The sequence below is a fragment of the Bubalus bubalis genome, chromosome 21 (assembly GCF_019923935.1).
Source record: "Bubalus bubalis isolate 160015118507 breed Murrah chromosome 21, NDDB_SH_1, whole genome shotgun sequence".
Taxonomy (NCBI): Eukaryota; Metazoa; Chordata; class Mammalia; order Artiodactyla; family Bovidae; genus Bubalus; species Bubalus bubalis.
Window position 1 is genome coordinate 13312505 of NC_059177.1, and position 20353 is coordinate 13332857.

Here is a 20353-nt window from a genome sequence, read left to right on the forward strand (position 1 = left end):
TAGAGTTTTTTTTTAAAGGGCCATAATGTAGCTCACAGAAAGGATAGATGTGTAAAAATAAACTTACACATAGTGTTCTTTCACAACTTTCTATTTTTTTTCTGAAAGTGAAATAACAGTATAACCAGTTGACCTCCCCCACCCCTGCCGATTTGCTTGAGGACTGCCTGCTTCCCTCCAGAAAGGTATGGGGATGTCATTTTACCTGAGTTCCGTTCTGAGACAGTTGCATTGACTGATGACTTGCTAAGTATGTTATTTAGGATCTGTTTAAGAATAGCAGAGACCCACTTGAATTAACTCAGATATACTTAATTTATTATGACTCCCATGTGTATCCTGGCACCCAAGGGTGAGATTACAGCAGAGGGGTCTGGAGGCTGGAAACCCCATCAGAACCTCATGCAGCACTCAGGCTCAGTCTAAGCAGGCTTTGCACCTTCCATCTCTTCTCCCCTCTTTGAATTCCTGTTTTCTTCATCTCCAGGCACAGGGCAGAATTTGCTACAGGTCCCATGTTTACAGCTCCATTCTAGGGACCAACCCAAGCATAATCTCCCAGGCTTGAGTCATATTCTTAGGAAAAACAATCTTAATTGTCCAGTTTAAGTGCTCACTTCTGGCCTGCTCTCCTCTGAGGGTAGGGTGGTTCACACAATGCAATGAGCTTCTGGGGTCCCGCCCTGTGGAAAGGGAGCAAGTACCCAAAAGATATCTGTGGCCGACTTCTTTGATGGCCATCTGTTGTTTTTTTCTTCTTTTGCTGTGCCACACAACTTGTGGGATCTTAGTTTCCAACCAGGGATTGAACCCAGGCCTGGGAAAGCATAGAGTCCTAACCACTGGACCACCAGGAATTCCCTACAATCTTCCTGTCATTCCTGTAGTCCATGTCTCCTGGCAACAAAGGTAACTTCAGGGAAGCTTTGGGCAATTTATCTTTGACAATCTTCCACCGGATGCACTGACCATCCTCCGTTAACATTTCCTGGCTCATAGTGAGCTCAGTCTGTGAGTTCAAATTCTCCTTTTTGATGGCTTGTGGCTGACCAGGATTGGGGTAGATTTGCTGGTGGGCTTATGTGAAGTGACTTCCCTTATGGCTTAGCTGGTAAAGAATCTGTCCACAAGGCAGGAGACCTGGGTTTGATCCCTGGGTTGTGAAGATCCCCTGAAGAAGAGAAAGGCTACCCACTCCAGTATTCTGGCCTGGAGAATTCCATGGACTGTATAGTTCATGGGGTTGCAAAGAGTCGGACATGACTGAGCGACTTTCACTTATGTGAAGTGGGGATATGCCACCAATGATTTCTTCTGTGCTCTATGTTCGGGGTAAACAGGTACTTCTGGTCATGGACTGAGGGAGGCTCTGTGGTTCTTGGATCTTTTTCTTTGGGATGTATGTGTGTAATTAATTCAGCAGTGGCAAGGCTGACTCTCTAGTTATAGCTCTCCATCTTGTTCATTTCTGTTTATAGTTCTCCTGCTTTTCGTTCTCTTTTCACAGTCATTCCAATGTGGAAGCTGGGTTGCTGATAAGAAAAACAAATAGTGGCATGATTTCTCCCCTACAGTAGCTTCCACTGCCTTGCCTCTGAAAGGAATAGGCCTCTGGAAGAGTATTTCCTGTGAATAACATTCGCCTGGTAGAGATTTACAGGAACATCTTTACCTGATCATGACCTGCCCTCTAGAACAAAGGCTTTGACATCAAGAAGTCTGCAACAACTAACCACGCCCCTCCCTTACCTTTCCTATAAAAGGGCTTTGCTGAGAACTTTTGGGTAGCTTGGGGTTTTTAAGGCATGGGCCACCCATCTCCTTGCTTGGCTGTGCAATAAACCTTTCTCTGTTACAGACTCTGAGATTTTGGTATTGTTTGGCCTTACAATGCGTTGGGCACATGGACTTGTGGTTCCCTAACATTTATAGGTGAAGGTTCAAAGGCCTAGCCAAGAAAAGGCTTACAGGAGCCTGGCTAGAGTTTGGTCAAGGACAGAATCTTTATCAATGGTTATGGTCACTGGACACTGATAGGGCCCACATGGCATCTCATTGTTAAGATGGCTCATTATGTTGAGCTCAAAAATAAAGAATAAAATCACAGTGAACCTTGAGACTGAGCAAACTGCCCAAACGACATTCTGTTTTCTCACTGGCGCCTACCTTCTCAAAGCTACGAGACCACCAGATTCCAGACCTCCTGCTACGTGACCACAGGACTCAACTACAGGCTAAAAATTAACCATCCTTTCAGAGAATTTTTCATTGGTGGGGTATAAGAAAGACCCTGTAAGAAAGGGAGGATGCTGGTTCTCCTTAAGGGCCAGTCACCCTCTCATTTCTCTCTAATAAATTTCCCTTTTCTTGCCTGATTGCCCGATTTGCTCTCTTTTTCTTTGCACTCGCCCTTACTGACACATTCAGTAAAAATTACTTTCTGCTCCAACCCAAGCAGTCACTGAGGCTAGGACCCTCCTTTAGCCGAGACTCAGTTCTGGATAATGGAGTGTTGTGGTAAATTTTTAGAAGCCTTGTGCCCTGTCATTAAGTGGACAGAGCAGTTAAAACTCCATGGGTGAGGCTTAGGCTGCCATGGAGTTGTAGAACAGTCATTGTTCTAAGAGTTAAGGGAGTCCAGGGATGGTGGTGAGAGATGTGAAGGGGAGTAATGCTCACATGGACTGCAAGAGAGGGGCGGTTTCACTCAGAGCTCTTTCCTCCTTACTTAGATCTGAGACTCTTCCTTTTCTCAAATCTGAGAGCCATGCAGAAAGCCAGGGGACCGTGGCCATGCTTCAGAAGGCATGGTCAGAGGGGATCTGGCTTCCTGACAGCTTTTCTTAAATTAGTGCTCAGAGAAGTCAGCGCCAGACTCAGGCCTGCCTTTGACAAGCAGTTATGGCAGGTGTAGATGAGTGTCCACCCAGGTGGGGTTGTGTTTGGGGAAATGTGGTTTAAAGTGAGATGAGATTATCCCAGTGGCAGATACCTTTGTCTACAGTTCAGTTGCTCAGTTGTGTCTGACTCTTTGTGACCCCATGGACTGCAGCACGCCAGGCTTCCCTTGTCCATCTCCAACTCCTGGAGCCTGCTCAAACTCATGTCCATTGAGTCGGTGATGCCATCCAGCCATCTCATCCTCTGTCATCCCCTTCTCCTCCTGCCTTCAATCTTTCCCAGCATCAGGGTCTTTTCAAATGAGTCACTTCTTTGCATCAGGTGGCCAAAATATTGGAGTTTCAGCTTCAGCATCAGTCCTTCCAATGAATATTCAGGACTGATTTCCTTTAGGATTGACTGGTTGGATCTCCTTGCTGCCCAAGGGACTCTCAAGAGTCTTCTCCAACACCCCTATTCAAAAGCATCAGTTCTTCAGTGCTCAGCTTTCTTTATGGTCCAATTCTCATCCATACATGACTACTGGAAAAACCATAGCTTTGACAAAATGGACTTCTTTTGGCACAGTAATGTCTATGCTTTTTAATATGCTGTCTAGGTTTGTTATAGCTTTTCTTCCAAGGAGCAAGCATCTTTTAATTTCAAGGCTGCAGTTACCATCTGCAGTGATTTTGGAGTCCAAGAAAATAAAGTCTGTCACTGTTTCCATTGTTTCCCCCATCTATTTGCCATGAAGTGATGGGACCAGATGCCATGATCTTCGTTTTTTGAATGTTGAGTTTTAAGCCAGCTTTTTCACCCTCTTTCACTATCAGGAGGCTCTTTAGCTCCTCTTTGTTTTCTGCCATAAAGGTGGTGTCATCTGCATATCTGAGGTTATTGATATTTCTCCCGGCAATCTTGATTCCAGCTTGTACTTCATCCAGCCCAGAATTTCACATGATGTACTCTGCATATAAGTTAAATGAGCAGGGTGACAATATACAGCCTTGATGTACTCCCTTCCCAGTTTTGAACCAGTGTATTGTTCCATGTCGAATTCTAACTGCTGCTTCTTGACCTGCATACAGATTTCTCAGGAGGCATGTCAGGTGGTCTGCTATTCCCATCTCTTTAAAAATTTTCCAAAGTTTGTTGTGATCCACACAGTCAAAGGCTTTGGCATAACCAATAAAGTAGATGTTTTTCTGGAATTCTTTCGCTTTTTCAATGATCCGATGGATGTTGGCAATTTGATCTCCAGTTCCTCTGCCTTTTCTAAATTCAGCTTGAACATCTGGAAGTTCTTGGTCCACGTGCTGTTGAAGGTTAGCTTGGAGAATTTTGAGCATTACTTTGGTAGCGTGTGAGATGAGTGCACTTGTGTGGTAGTTTGAACATTTTTTGGCATTGCCTTTCTTTAGGATTGGAATGAAAACTGACCTTTTCCAATCCTGTGGCCACTGCTGAGTTTTCCAAATTTGCTAGCATATTGAGTGCAGCACTTTCACAGCATCATCTTTTAGGATTTGAAATAGCTCAGCTGGAATTCCAACACCACCATTAGCTTTGTTCATAGTGATGCTTCCTAAGGCCCACTTGACTTTGCATTCCAGGATGTCTGGCTCTAGGTAAGTGATCACACCATTGTGGTTATCTGGGTCATTAAGACCTTTTTTGTACTGTTCTATGAATTCTTGCCACCTCTTCTTAATATCTTCTGCTTCTGTTAGGTCCATACCATTTCTGTCCTTTATTGTGCCCATCTTTGCATGAAATGTTCCCTTGGTATCTCTAATTCTCTTGAAGAGATCTCTAGCCTTTCCCATTCTATTGTTTTCCTCTATTTCTTTGCGGAGGAAGGCTTCCTTATCTCTCCTTGCTATTCTTTGGAACTCTGCATTCAGATGGGTGTATCTTTCCTTTTCTCCTTTGCCTTTCGCTTCTCTTCTCTTCTCAGCTATGTGTAAGGCCTCCTTAGACAACCAGTGTCCCTTTTTGCTTTCTTTTTCTTGGGGATGGTTTTGATTGCCACCTCCTATAGTGTCATGAACCTCCTTCCATAGTTCTTCAGGCACTCTATCAGATCTAATCCCTTGAATCTATTTGTCACTTCCACTGTGTAATTATATGGGATTTGATTTAGGTCATACCTGAATGGTCTAGCGGTTTGTTTTCCCTACTTTCTTCAATTTAAGTCTGAATTTTGCAATAAGGAGTGCATTATCTGAGCCACAGTCAGCTCCCGGTCTTGTTTTTGCTGACTGTATAGAGCGTCTCCATCTTCGGCTACAAAGAATATAATCAATCTGATTTCGGTATTGACCACCTGGTGACGTCCATGTGTAGAGTCATCTTTTGTGTTGTTGGAAAAGGGTGTTTGCTATGACCAGTGTGTTCTCTTGGTAAAATTCTTGTTAACCTTTCTCCAGCTTCATTTTCTACTCCAAGGCCAAACTTGCCTGCTACTCCATGTATCTCTTGACTTCCTATTTTTGTATTCCAGTCCCCTGTGATGAAAAGGACATCTTTTTTTTGGTGTTAGTTCTACAACGTCTTGTAGGTCATCATAGAACCATTCAATTTCAGCTTCTTTGGCATTAGTGGTTAGGGCACAGACTTGGATTACTGTGATATTGAATGGTTTGCCTTGGAAACAAACAGAGATCATTCTGTCATTTCTGAGATACAGACAAGTACTGCATTTCAGACTCTTTTGTTGACTCTGAGGGCTACTCCATTTCTTCTAAGGGATTCTTGCCCATAGTAGTAGATATAATGGTCATCTGAGTTAAATTCACCCATTCTGGTCCATTTTAGTTCACTGATTCCTAAAATGTTGATGTCCATTCTTGCCATCTCCTGTTTGATCACTTCCAGTTTACCTTGATTCATGGTGGCTCTGATGGTAAAGCATCTGACTGCAATGAGGGAGACCTGGGTTCAATCCCTGGGTCAGGAAGATCCCCTGGAGAAGGAAATGGCAACCCACTCCAGTACTCTTGCCTGGGAAATTCCATGGATGGAGAAGCCTGGTAGGCTACAGTCCATGGGGTTGCAAAGGGGCAGACATGACTGAGCGACTTCACTTTCACTTTTTCTTTCATGGACCTAACATTCCAGGTTCCTGTGCAATATTGTTCTTTACAGCATTGGACTTTACTTCCCTCAGCAGTCACATCCACAAGTGGGTGTTGTTTTTGCTTTGGCTCCATCTGTTCATTCTTTCTGGAGTTATTTTCCACTAATCTCCAGTAGCATATTGGGCACCTACTGACCTGGGGAGTTCATCTTTCAGTATCCTATCTTTTTGCCTTTTCATACTGTTCATGGGGTTCTCAAGGCAAGAATATGAAGTGGTTTGCCATTCCTTTCTCCAGTGGACCGCGTTTTGTCAGAACTCTCCACCATGACGTCTTGGGTGGCACTACACGGCATGGCTCATAGTTTCATTGAGTTAGACAAGGCTGTGATTCATGTGATCAGTCTGGTTAGTTTTCTGTAATTGTGGTTTCCATTCTGTCTGCCCTCTGATGGAGAAGTGTAAGAGGCTTATGGGAGCTTCCTGATAGGAAAGACTGGAATCCGGGTCTTGTTCTGATGGGCGGGGCCATGCTCAGTAAATCTTTAATACAATTTTTTTGATGGGTGAGGCTATGTTCCCTCCCTGTTGTTTGGCCTGTGGCCAAACTATGGTAGGGGTAATGCAGTAATGGTGACCTCCTTCAAAAAGACTTATTCCAGCCCTGATGTATTCAGTGCCTCTGACCCAGCAGTAGGCCACCGTCAATCCACGCTTCCACCACAGATTCCTGGATACTCACAGGCAAGTCTGGCTCAGTCTCTTGTGGGGTCGCTGCCCTATCTCCTGGGTCCTGGTGTGCACAAGGTTTTGTTTGTTCCCTCCAAGAGTCTGTTTCCCCAGTCCTGTGGAAGTTCTGTAATCAAATCCCACTGGCCTCCAAGGTCAAATTCCCTGGGGGTTCTTAGTCCTTTTGCCGCATCCCCAGGTTAGGAAATCTGTGGTGGGTCCTAGAACTTTTGTAACAATGTGAAAACTTCTTTGGCATAATTGTTCTCCTGTTCCAGAGAGAATATGATTTTCAGAAGATCCATGTAATTGCTTGAGGTGGAAGCATCTACCAGTAAAATTTTCTGGGAGCTAGAAATCCACATTAGTTCACTCCTGTCTTTGGCGGCCGTGAAATTTAGATTGAGTAGAGCATGAATCTAGGAGGGACAGGAGGAGGACTGCAAATAACATGACATCAGGCACTTCAGACAATTGTTGGGGAAATACAGGAGGACTGAATAGTGCAGCAGAGGCAGTGGGCTACGGAGCCAGGCAAATTACAAAAGGGAGCTGGGCTGGAGCAATGTGTGGTAGATGCTTAATTGCAGCAGAATTTGAGTATACAGTGTGTGAAAGGCCCCCATCATAGGGCTTCCTAGATGGCAATAGTGGTAAAGAATCTGCCTGCCAATTCAGGAGACATAAGAGACATGGGTTTGATCCCTGGGTTGGGAAGATTCCCTGGAGGAGGAAACGGCAGCCCCTTCTAGTATTCTTGCCTGGAGAATCCCATGGACAGAGGAACCTGGCGGGCTACAGTCCAAGGGTCGCAAAGAGTCAGACATGACTGAGCAACTGAGCACAAAAGGTCCCATCGTGTGGCATTTGAAACAGCAAAGGAGAAGTCCCTGATACTGCAATGCCTGTGGTTACAGAAGAGAAGCCATTCCTGGTTCAGTTTCTATTCAGGGCCTCTGTCACGTAGTTGCACTAACTACAAGATGCCTTTGTAATTAAACTCTTCTGGATAGTGATGCTGAATTTCTCCAAGTTGGGCCTGGAACACACATACAATTATATGGTGGGAAAGGGCTCTAAGAATAAATGCTAATCGCTGTTTCCCTAAACTGTGCCACAGGTTGGAGCCCCAGCAGGACTTGTACCTCTAAAAACGTGAATTCATTTAATTATTAACCTTCATTTATTATTAATAGCCCTTTGTGGGGGGTACCCCCATCATACCCATATAATAGACAATGAAACAGGCAAAGCAACTTGCTGCTGATCCCCCAGTTATTAAGTGGTACAGCCAGGTTTCTGGAACTAGCTAGTTGATGCTCTCAACCCACACACATTTGGCCGCTGAAATGGTGGGCACTACTCTTCCCATTTCCAATTCTCCCACAGTGGTGTGGACACAGGACCCAGGTCGCCTGGGCACATTTGGAGCAACGGATGTACCTCAGTTATCTTGAATGGCAACAACAACTGGCATAGACCAGAGAACCCAGGGTAGTCCTCAGGACTGAAACCATTCAGCAGTTGGAACCGGATTCCCAGGCAGATCAGTGGTGAAGAATCAGCCTGCAAATGCAGGAGATGCGGGTTTGATCCCTGGGTCTGGAAGATCTCCCTTGAGGAGGAAACGGCTACTCACTTCAGTATTCTTGCCTGGAGAATCCCATGGACAGAGGAGCCTGGTGGACTGGTACACCGTTGTCCAAATATGAGTAGGTCTAGTTCTATCCTAAACGTCCCACACGCGTCTAGGTCCTAGGAAGGGAGAGGGCTTTAAAAAGGTAGATGGAAACCATGGTTTTCCTAAGGGCTGCCCGGCCTAGGACACAAGCACGATCCCTGGCGTGGGCCTCTGAGACATGACACAGCAGGAGTCCCTCTCCCCTAACTGCACAGCCCAGACTCCAGAAGACCCACGGAGAAAATGAGGCAAACAGCTGATGAAGCTGTCCGTTAACTGCGGCCCCACCTGCGCCCTGAGGCCGAGATCTGAGTAGATTAAGGCGTCAACAGTGCCGCGACACGCCACCCCTAGTCGGCTCAGCGGTTCGAGCACAAGGGTGGAGGGACCAGCCCTAAGCGCGGCGTTACGGCGCCCACCAGTGACGTCACGGGCAAGTGCCGGCCAGAAGCCCGCCCCTTCGAGTCACGTGAGGTTGCGCCGCCCGGACCACCGAAATGCGCTGCCCAGAAGTGCGCTGGGTGCCCGCGCTCGCTTCTGTGTGGGCTGTGAGAGTGCTTCTTGGGGTTCGGAGGGGAAGAGGGTAGGTTCTGGCGAGTTTTTCGTGCCAGTCTCGTCCGGCGCCGGCTTCCTCGTTTTCCTTAGCGCCTCGTCAGCACGCTGCCCTGAACTCGCTTCTCTCTGACCGGATGCCCCGGCGTCTCGGCCTCACAGAAGCCGCAGAGATGGCTGCTGGGCCTCCTAGAGCCCCGGTCCAGACCTTTGCCACCGAGGCGTGATCCTTTTTTGTTTGAAAGAAGTTGGCCCAACAGTTCCCCGTGGCCGGTACTGAAGTTTCTGATGTTTGGGGTCTCCTGCTTGCTTGGGTGGAGAGCCTCTTGGGGTCTCCCGTCCCCTGATAGCTCTTGTGACCCTGAATATTTTACTCAATCCAAATCCAGCCACCCTTGTCTCCTCTCCATAGGCACTTTTGGGAGTCAGTGACGTGGTCCCCATAAGCACTTTTTTAGGTTTTTAAGTTTGTTCAGACCCAGCACTGTAGGGGCCGAATGCGTCATGTGTGTCTCGGTCCACTCGGTGTGAATGGTCCCAGGAGCGCTCTTGGGCAGAGGAGGCAGGTGGTGGATTGTCCCGAATACCAACTAGAGCAATTCATGAGGAGGTGGGGACCATCAGCCAGTGGAGGGCTGGTAGAGACTCCTGCCACTGCTGGAAATGAGACGGAAGACTGTGGGCGGTTGTTGGTGATGTAGAAAAGAGACCATTGCGCTCATGGCTCTTCTTGTCTTAGCTTTTAAGGTTCTTGCTTTTCCAAACCGGGAAGAGTGCACAGAGCCAGGGGACATCAGCCATGCTCCAAACCACTTGGCCTCAGGTGAGCCTACCTTCATTTCAGTCTTAAAGGTCATGTTAGCTATCAGGTCATTATGAAGGGACTGAAAAGGCCTAAGTTGGAGAGGCTGTGGTTTCCCTCTTGAATCCATCCCCAGGGCTAAGGTTGTAAATACGTGGTGGAGGAGGTAAGAGTCTTGTGTGTAGAGTGGAGAGTTTGGATATATAGGTTTAAGTAGAAAAGGGGGGACCCATGTCAAGAAATTCCACCAGAACATGAAAATCGAGATAATTTGAGGTATTCTATAAATAAAAGTTGTGTGCAGAGATATAGAAAACAACTTTGCCTAAAGGGAAGCATGTGGGGGTGGAGTATAAATTAGGAATATGGATTAGCAACAACAAAAAAATAAGGTTGCTAGGTGAGAAACCGCTTGAGAAAAATTCTTAATTGAAGAGATTGCTCCACAAATACTAGGTGTATCCCAGAGAGACCTGCATTGTTCTTTCCATATGTGCTTTCAGACTAGGCACATAATACTGAATAATGCAGACAGGTTCTCCTTTTTCATGGAGGGTACTTTTACCAAAAACAAGTTGATATCATAAGTACCTGTTGCTCAAGTACCATGCTTCCTAACAGTGAGGGCCTCAGGTGGGCAGCATCAGGATCACTTGGGTGCTCATTAAAACCGCCATTTGCTAGGTGCTACCCTAGATCAGTAATCATCCTGGGGAGGAGGGTAGGTCGGGTCAGGAATCTTGTAGCAAGTTCTGTGGGTGATTCTTATGCACCCTCTCAAATTTGAGAAGCCTCAAAGAAGCTCCCTTTGAAGGTAGTCGTCAGGGAAGCCCTCATGGAGGTGGTCACATGAGCTTGAGACCTCATGAAAGAAGTAAAAATAGGCTGGACAACTACTGGAGAGAGAGCCAAAGCCGAGCTTTCCAGGGAGTATAGCAAATGTGTCAGCCCTGAGGTAGGGGAGAAAGCTGGGTGTATTCTAGAGACAGAGAGAGGTTAGAGGAGGTAGTTCATTGTGAGGTGGGACAGTTAGGCACGTGTTTTGGAGGTCACTGTGAAGACTCTGGTCTCACTTCTGAGTTCAATAGGAAGACCCTAAAGGATTTTAAGCAGGGCATGTGAAAGGGATGGATTTACATATCAAAAAGATTTTTGGCCCATAGTGGTGACTTGCTTGCAAGAGTATGAGTCAATTAGGAGGATGTTGCAGTCCAGGTAAGAGGTTAAGTATTGGTCTCCCTGCTCTCTCATCTTTCTTTTTTTAGTAGACTCTTTTTTTTTTTTCCCCAGTGAGAAATTTTAGGTTCATTGTATAATGGCGCAAAAACCACAGAGTCCCCAAATGCTTTCTGGCCCCATACGTGGATAGCCCATTATCAGAGTGGTACATGAATTCAACTGATGAACCTACATTGACATAGTCACCCAGAGTCCATAGCTTGCACTAGGGTTCATTCTTGGTGTTGTACATTCTGTGGGTTACATGTGTATAAATGATGTGTATTTACTATTATCATATCATACAGTGTCTTTTCACAGGCTCTAAAAATCCTTTGTCCTGCCCTCCTTTCCTGGCAACTGTTGATCTTTTTGCTTTTTCCAAAATATTGTGTAGTTGGTATCCTACCTTTTTATGTTGGTTTCATTCACTTAGTAGTATTCTTTTCAGGTTCCTGTGTGACTTTTCATGGCTTGATAGCTTGTTTTCTTTTTAGTGCTCTATAATGCTCCATTGATTATACCACAGTTTATTCACCTACTGAAGAACCATTTGTTTGCTTCCAAGTTTGGGCAGTTGTGAATAAAGCTGCTATAAACATCTTTGTGCTTGTTTTTGTGTGGCCATAAGTTTTTAGCTCATTGGGAAGATACCAAGGAGTCTGATTGCTGGATCGTATGGTTAGAATGTGTTTATTCTGGTTTTGTAAGGAGCTGTTAAACTCTCTTCCAAAGTGACTGCAGCAATTTGTATTTTCACCAGCAGTGAATGAGAGCTCGTGTTGCTCCACATCCTCACCAGTGTTTGGTGGTGTCAGTGTTTCGGATTTTGGTCATTCTACTAGGTGTGTTGTGGTATCTCATTGTTTTAATTTGCATTTCCCTGGACACATAAGTTGTAGAGTATCTTTTTGTATACCTGTTTGCCATCTGTATAACTTCTTTGGTGACATTTGTGTTCGGGTCTTTTGCCCACTTTTTCATTGGGTTCATTTTCCTGTTGAGTTTTTAGAGTTCTTTGTGCACTTGGGATAATAGTCCTTTCTTATGTGTGTCTCTTTAAATGTTTTCTCACTATCTGTGACTTGTATTCTCATTTCCTTGAAGTATTGTCCTTTTAGGGTACGGTTTAATTCCCCGTCATCTTTTCTTTCAAAAATGTATTTCCTTCAAAACCTTCTCAGCTCTATGATGAGTTACTTTTTTTTCAGATGACTTTAAATGAACCACAACTGCTGCATAAATCTCATTGATTTTTTTTTTTTTTTGATGAAGAAGTTGATTTTATTGGAATCGTAGGCAAAATTGGGGATTGACTTCTTTACAAGTTTGATTCTTCCCATTTAGAAACACTGTATAATTTATTCAGTTCCTCTTTTATTTATTTTAATAGACATTTAGTTTTCTTCATCTTGGTTTTACAGGTTTTTCTTGGGTCTGTTCTTAGCTCTTTTCATATGAATGGCATCTTATTTTCTCCCATTTTGTCTTTTAACTGTTTATGGTGATACTTAGGAAAACTAATCATTTTGGTTCATTTATCCTATATCTAGGTAACTTAATGAATTATTCTGTCAGTTTTAAATGCTTTTCATTGTCTTGGGTCTTGGATATTTTTTAAAAAGATAGCTATTTCATCTGCAAGCAAAGATATTTATGTTGCTTTTCTATATTTATGTGCCTTCTCCAATCTTTTTAAAAAAATTATTTATTTTTAATTGAAGGATAATTGCTTTACAGTATTGCATTGGTTTCTGCCAAACGTCAACATGAGTCAGCTATAGGTTTACCCATGTTCCCTCCCACTTGACCATCCCTCCCACCTCCCTCCTCATCCCACCCCTCTAGGTTGTTACAGAGCCACAGTGTGAGTTCTCTGAGTCATACAGCAAATTCCTGTTGGCTATATGTTTTACATATGGTAGTGTATGTTTCCATATTGCTCCCTCCATACCTCCCAATCTCTCCTCCTCCCCTGCCTCCAGCCATGTCCATAAGTCTGTTCTCAATGTCTGTGTCTCCATTGCTTCTCTGCAAATAATTTCATCAGTACCATCTTTCTCAGATCAGATCAGTCGCTCAGTCGTGTCCGATTCTTTGCGACCCCATGAATCACAGCTCGCCAGGCCTCCCTGTCCATCACCAACTCCCGGAGTTCACTCAGACTCAACATCCATCGAGTCAGTGATGCCATCCAGCCATCTCATCCTCTGGTGTCCCCTTCTCCTCCTGCCCCCAATCCCTCCCAGCATCAGAGTCTTTTCCAATGAGTCAACTCTTCACATGAGGTGGCCAAAGTACTGGAGTTTCAGCCTCAGCATCATTCCTTCCAAAGAAATCCCAGGGCTGATCTCCTTCAGAATGGACTGGTTGCATCTCCTTGCAGTCCAAGGGACTCTCAAGAGTCTTCTCCAACACCACAGTTCAAAAGCATCAATTCTTCGGCGCTCAGCTTTCTTCACAGTTGAATTCTCACATCCATACATGACCACTGGAAAAACCATAGCCTTGACTAGACGGACCTTTGTCGGCAAAGTAATGTCTCTGCTTTTGAATATGCTATCTAGGTTGGTCATAACTTTCCTTCCAAGGAGTAAGCGTCTTTTAATTTCATGGCTGCAGTCACCATCTGCAGTGATTTTGGAGCCCAAAAAAATAAAGTCTGACACTGTTTCCACTGTTTCCCCATCTATTTCCCATGAAGTGATGGGACCAGATGCCATGATCTTCATTTTCTGAATGTTGAGCTTTAAGCCAACTTTTCCACTCTCCTCTTTCACCTTCATCAAGAGGCTTTTTAGTTCCTCTTCACTTTCTGCCATAAGGGTGGTGTCATCTGCATATCTGAGGTTATTGATATTTCTCCTGGCAATCTTGATTCCAGCTTGTGTTTCTTCCAGCCCAGCATTTCTCATGAGGTACTCTGCATATAAGTTAAATAAGCAGGGTGACAATATACAGCCTTGACGTACTCCTTTCCCTATTTGGAACCAGTCTGTTGTTCCATGTCCAGTTCTAACTGTTGCTTCCTGACCTGCATATAGGTTTCTCAAGAGGCAGGTCAGGTGGTATGGTATTCCCATCTCTTTCAGAATTTTCCACAGTTTATTGTGATCCACACAGTTAAAGGCTTTGGCATAGTCAATAAAGCAGAAATGGATGTTTTTCTGGAACTCTCTTGCACATGTTGGCAATTTGATCTCTGGTTCCTCTGCCTTTCCTAAAAGCAGCTTGAACATCTGTAAGTTCACGGTTCACATATTGCTGAAGCCTGGCTTGGAGAATTTTGAGCATTACTGTACTAGCGTGTGAGATGAGTGCACTTGTGTGGTAGTTTGAGCATTCTTTGGCATTGCCTTTCTTTGGGATTGGAATGAAAACTGACCTTTTCCAGTCCTGTGGCCACTGCTGAGTTTTCCAAATTTGCTGGCATATTGAGTGCAGCACTTTCATAGCATCATCTTTCAGGATTTGAAATAGCTCAACTGGAATTCCATCACCTCCACTAGCTTTGTTCGTAGTGATGCTTTCTAAGGCCCACTTGACTTCACATTCCAGGATGTCTGGCTCTAGGTGAGTGATCACACCATCGTGATTATCTGGGTCATGAAGATCTTTTTTGTACACTTCCCATCACTTCATGGCAAATAGATGGGGAAACAATGGATACAGTGACAGACTTTATTTTTGGGGGCTCCAAAATCACTGCAGATTATGACTGAGCCATGGAATTAAAAGACACTTGCTCCTTGAAAGAAAAGCTATGACCAACCTAAACAGCATATTAAAAAGCAGACACATTACTTTGCTGACAAAGGTCCATCTAGTCAAAGCTATGATTTTTCCAGTTGTCATGTATGGAGGTGAGAGTTGGACCATAAAGAAAGGTGAGCACTGAAGAATTGATGCTTTTGAACTGTGGTTTTGGAAAAGACTCTTGAGAGTTCCTTGGACTTCAAGCAGATCCAACCAGTCTATCCTAAAGGAAATCAGTCCTGAAAGTTCATTTGAAGGACTGATGCTCAAGCTGAGGCTCCAATACTTTGGCCACTTGATGGGAAGAACTGACCCATTGGAAAAGACCCTGATGCTAGGAAAGATTGAAGGCAGGAGGAGAAGGGGACAACAGAGGACGAGATGGTTGGATGGCTGACCAACTTGATGGATATGAGTTTGAGTAAGCTCTGGGAGTTGGTGATGGATGGGGAAGCCTTGCGTGCTGCAGACCATGGGGTTGCAAAAATTTGGATTAACTGAGCCACTGAAATTATATAGCATCCCTGTTCAGGGTACATATGGCTGCAGCAAGGATTGTCTATGTGATTATCAGTCCATTCGGACAGTCACAGATCAGTTGCCTCACTGTCCCAACAGCCTTAAATGTTTCTCCCCTGTCCCAAACGGTTGCCTCAATGTGGGATCTCACCCCTCCTTCAGTTCACCCCCAGGTGCAGTCCTCTTCACACTCCTCTTTTCCCCCCGACTTCTTTTGTCCTACAGAGTTTGCATGGTTTTATATATTCTTTTCTGGTGGTCAGGTACTCCTGCTTGCTCTCAGCTGGTGTTCTGTAAGATCGTCTGTGTGTGAAGGTATATTCCTGATGAATCCATGGAGAGAGAAGTACTCCTTGTCCACTTATGCCTCCACCATCTTGGATCTCCTGAACATTCCTATTTTTAGTTTTTTAAGGAACCTCTGTACTCTTCTCCAGAGTCTGTATCAATTTACTTTCCCATCAGCAGTGTAGGGAGGCTCTCTTTTCGCCACACCCTCTCCAGCATTTATTGTTGGTAGATTTTTAGATGATGGCTCTTCTGATCAGTGTGATACCTCATTGTAGTTTTGATTTGCATCTTTTCACGTGCTTCCTGGCCATGTGTATGTCTTCCTTGGAGATGTCTGTTTAGATCTTCTGCTCATTTGTGATTCGTTTTTTTTTTTTTTTTTTTTATTGAATACATGAGCTGTTTGTAAATTTGGGACATTGATCCCTTATTGGTAATATTGCTTGCAGATATTTTCTCCCACTCTGTGGGTTTTTTCTTTGCTAAGGCTTTTGAGTGTAATTAGGTCTCATTTTTCTTCTTTCCATTACTCTGGGAGATGAATTGAAAAAGATATTGACGCGATTTATTTCAGAGTGTTCTGCCTATGTTTTCCTCTAAGAGTTTTATAGTATCTGGTCTTACATTTATTTAATCTGTTTTGAGTTTATTTTTGTAGATGGTGTTAAAGAAAGGTCTAATTTCATTTTTTAAAATGTGTAGCTGTAGTGGGACTATTTCAAAGGAGTGGCTTCTCTGCATGTAGTGGAAGCTGGTGGAGAAGGCTAGAGAGAAACTAGGGCGGGGAACATATGTGGTTGTACACATGTATTTTTGCTGAGCAGAGACAGGGAGAGTAGTTGGTGTACAGAGAATAAGGTGACAGGTTATGGGTGCCTCAGACTTCCCTGGTAACTTAGCTGGTAAAGAATCTGCCTGCAATGAAGGAGACCCTGGTTCGATTCCTGGGTCAGGAAGATCTGATGGAGAAAGAATAGACTACCCCCTCCAGTATTCTTGGGCTTCCCTGGGGGCTCAGATGGTAAATAATCTGCCTACAATGCAGGAGACCTGGCCTTGATCTCTGGGTTGGGAAGATCTCCTGGAGAAGGGAATGGCTATGACTCCAGTATTCTGGCTTGGAGAATTCCATGGACAGAGGACCCTGGCAGGCTACAGTCTATGGGGTTGCAAAGACACCACTGAGCAACTTTTACTATGGTATGTCAGGGCAGCCCATGCTAGAGAGACAGCTCCATGGAGACGGGAACATAAGAGGTTGATACAGTTACAGCCTGGAGAGCCCCTGATGCCAGGCTTTGAGGTTTAGAGCCGCAGAGCTGAGCAGGTAGGAAGCCTTGGTGATCCACATTTGAAGGTGGGAGCCAGTGCTCTTGTCCATAGAACAGACCTGCCACAGGGCTCAGAGTCACAGACGTTGGCAGGTCCATTTCTTCCCTGAAGCTCACACTGGCCCCCTCTGACCCTCACTCAGAGCCTGAGCAGGAACCTGTTGTTTCAGGAGCCAGTGACCTTTGAGGACGTGGCCGTGTACTTCACCCAGAACCAATGGGCCAGCCTGGACTCTGCACAGAGGGCCCTGTACAGGGAGGTGATGCTGGAGAATTACGCAAATGTGGCTTCTCTCGGTAAGGTCTCTCAGTGGCCCTCTGATAGTTGATGTCTTCCTCAGATGTCTTGGGAGTTCTAGTAGTCCTCAGGGTTCTGTGGAGATGCTGGGTGGGGTTTCCCTTGGCTTTGAAGTTGGACTTTATTCCTTCCCAAGGAAGAGCGTGGTTTTGGACCCTGAGGGAAAGGACTCTTGGGGTGCCCCCGGGAGACCTCAGTTCCTCCGTCCTTGCAGTGTGGTGGATGTGGGCCCTCTCCTGTGTGCAGGAGCCTCCCAGGATATCGGTACATTCATCCTTCCTGAGGGGATGTCCTTTCTTCTGAGTCAGGGCGAGCTTGCACTTCTTCCCTGGGAAGAATCACTGTCTCCCTGATCTTTGCATGGAGTGCAGTTTGGACCCCTTCCTCAGAACCCCTGTGTGGCTCATTGGTCCCCCAGGCAGTCCCCTTCTCCCCCCAACTCAACTTGCCTGCCTTGGGGTGGGCAGAGGGATCTCAGTAACAGCTCTGGACATCTCCCCTCAACTTGTCTGTCTCTCTTTCTTGTTGGAGTAGTGTCTCCATTCCCCAGACCTGATCTGATCTCCCAGCTGGAGAGAGGGGAAGCTCCATGGGACCCCGATCCCTGGGAAGCAGAGGATTTGAGAGGCATCTGTCCAGGTGAGTAAGGGGACTTAGCACCTTCTGGTTTCGCCTTCCTGGTTTACTGGAAATGTTTCTTCTGCAGTGGAGAGCAAAGCTCCCTGTAGCTGACCCTCTGACCTGTATTGAGTTCCCATCCCAAACCTGTAAGGACAGTTTTCATGGCAGGGTGGTAGGGTTTCAGCCATACTTTAAGGAAAGTGTGATTCTGTGCATCAAACTGATTGATTTGTACCATAGCTATGATTTTATTTGCCTTTTTAGTGTTTATATCATTTTTAGTATTTTAAAGTTCCTGATGCCTTAATGTTGTGTTTTACAATGAATTTGTTTTAAATGGGGCCATAGAGGAAAGGGCAAGAATACTACCCCATTTCCACACTGAACACACACACCCACTTACCCTAAAATTTCCTGGAATCTTTGCTGATGAGTTAGTCCTGGGAGGTTTTAATTATTTGGGTTTTCTTTACTGATTCTCAGGTGGCTCAGATGGTAAAGAATCTGCCTGCAATGTGGGAGACCTAGGTTCAGTCCCTTGGTTGGGAAGATCCCCTGGAGAAGGAAATGGCAACCCACTCCAGTATTCTTGCCTGGAAAGTCCCATAGATGGAGGAACCTGGCAGTGGAGAGCAAAGAGTTGGATGCGACTGAGCAAATTCACTTTTCTTTGCTTTAGGAAGAAACTTTCCAGGCCTCACTTCTCACACATATTGTGATACTGTAAAAAGTGGTTTCTTTAGCAGTAAAACCACGGTGGCCTACAGTTCTCCAATCAACTTGTATTCCCACTGACTTTCTGAAATAATCTTGTATCCCAGAATATTATATGAAATATTTAAAAGTAGAATTGTCAGGCTGTTATTTAGAATTCAAAATTGGGGTGGTTTCCTGGCTTCCAGGTGGGGCATTGGGGTCCATCGTTTCTCTGTTTGTGTTGCTGGGCTTCTCAGCTGCTCCCCTTCATCTCACTGATGTCTTTTCCCTCCTTGGGGGTCTCCCTCTCTCTCTTTTGAAGCCTGTTTGCATTTCTCTCTGTTCCCTCTTACCTCTGCCATTCTTTTTCCCCTCCTGCTTCCTTTCCTTCCCACCCTTGAAGTTCCCATTCGCCCGCCTCACCTGCCCTGGCTCATTGCCCAGCCCGTCCTTGTAAGAGGCACTCCTGGACTGCAGTGTCATCACTTGTCCAGCTTATGCTGTTTTTCTTTTTCTCTCTTATCCTCTCTTACGGAGGCTCATAACCATCTCATGGGATATTTTTGAAATATCGCATCCTACGAGAGAAAACCAGGACCACTGCATCCCATTCCTTCCAGTTCAGTAACGAGGAAACTTGTGGTTTCTTTGGTCAGGTGGTGAGAGGGGCATCAAGACAGAAGAGCCAGCGGTAGAGCAGCAAGCCTCCGAGGGCACAGAGGCCCATGGCAGGCCCGTGGGAGGGCTTCTCACGAACGTGTCTCAGCACTTGGATTTTGAAAACAAGGCAGTGTGGCAGACTTTCAATCTGAATCCCAATCTGATACTTCGAGGTGGCATGAAGTTCTACAAATGCAAAGAATGTGGGAAGATCTTCCGATATAACTCACAGCTCCTTCGGCATCAGAGTAGGCACACTGGGGAAAAGCCTTTCAAGTGCAAGGAGTGTGGCAAAGCTTTCAAGTCCAGCCAGAACTGTATCATACATGAGAAAAATCACGTTGGCAAAGGACCCTATGAATGTAAGGAGTGTGGCAAAGGTCTGAGTTCCAAAACTGCCTTGACCCAGCATCAGAGGATCCACACGGGGGAGAAGCTCTATAAATGTAAGGAGTGTGGCAAAGGTCTGAGTTCCAACACTGCCTTGACCCAGCACCAGAGGCTACACACTGGGGAGAAGCTCTATAAGTGTAAGGAGTGTGGGAAGGCGTTCACCCAGAAGATCACCTCCATTCAGCATCAGAGAGTTCACACCGGAGAGAAGCCTTATGAGTGTAAGGTGTGTCGGAAAGCCTTCAAGTGGTACCCCAGCTTTCTTCAGCATCAGAAAAGGCACCGTGTGGAGAGGCCCATCAAGGCTTTTGGGCCGCCCCTGCTGCGTCCCCAGGGCCCCTCTGCATCCTTAGCTCCCGGGTGTCTCCCGGGCCCGGGCTCTGCTCCTGCTGTGGCCGTGGCCTTGCCACACACCGTCCTCATTCCTGCCTCCGGGCCCATGTTCATGCTGCTGCCCGCCTCTGGGGTTCTTTCTTCCCCTGTCCAAGTAGTTCGTGTTTTCCAAGGTCTTCCTCCCGCTGTGAAGCCTTCCCCAGTTATTCTGACCCCTTCTCCTCACCCCCCGTGACCTCTATCTTGGCACTTCTCTGGCTGTTACAGCAGATCTCTAACCTACCTTCAGCTTGATCTGTAGCTTTTACACTGTACCTGTGTTCCAGCTATTTGAGCATAAACCCCATTGTAATCGAGATACATCTAAAGACTGTGTTATATACAATATATTCTCTTCTGGGTAGAAAATGGAAACACTTGACTTTGATATTGGTCCCTTTCAGACTTGAACAGTAATGAGCATATCTGCATCATGGGGCTGCTCGTGGGTGAAGTGCTGGTAGGACACTGG

General features: G+C 45.5%; 1 protein-coding gene across 6 annotated transcripts in view; it reads left to right on the forward strand.

The window, feature by feature from the left end:
* The first annotated feature begins 8801 nt into the window (after positions 1-8801).
* ZNF621 (zinc finger protein 621) overlaps positions 8802-20353 on the forward strand; it is a 50611-nt gene continuing 39059 nt past the window's right edge. The window contains exons 1-5 of one of the 6 annotated variants that reach the window (XM_025272847.3): positions 8877-9197; positions 9664-9747; positions 17012-17138; positions 17674-17778; positions 19113-20198. In XM_025272847.3, coding sequence (XP_025128632.3) covers positions 9724-9747; positions 17012-17138; positions 17674-17778; positions 19113-20077 — 1221 coding nt within the window. In that variant the 5' untranslated portion in view covers positions 8877-9197; positions 9664-9723 and the 3' untranslated portion in view covers positions 20078-20198. Of the gene's footprint in view, positions 9198-9663; positions 9748-17011; positions 17139-17673; positions 17779-19112; positions 20199-20353 lie in introns of those variants that run through there. The other 5 variants (XM_044934233.2, XM_044934234.2, XM_044934232.2 and 2 more) reach the window with 5 other exon arrangements.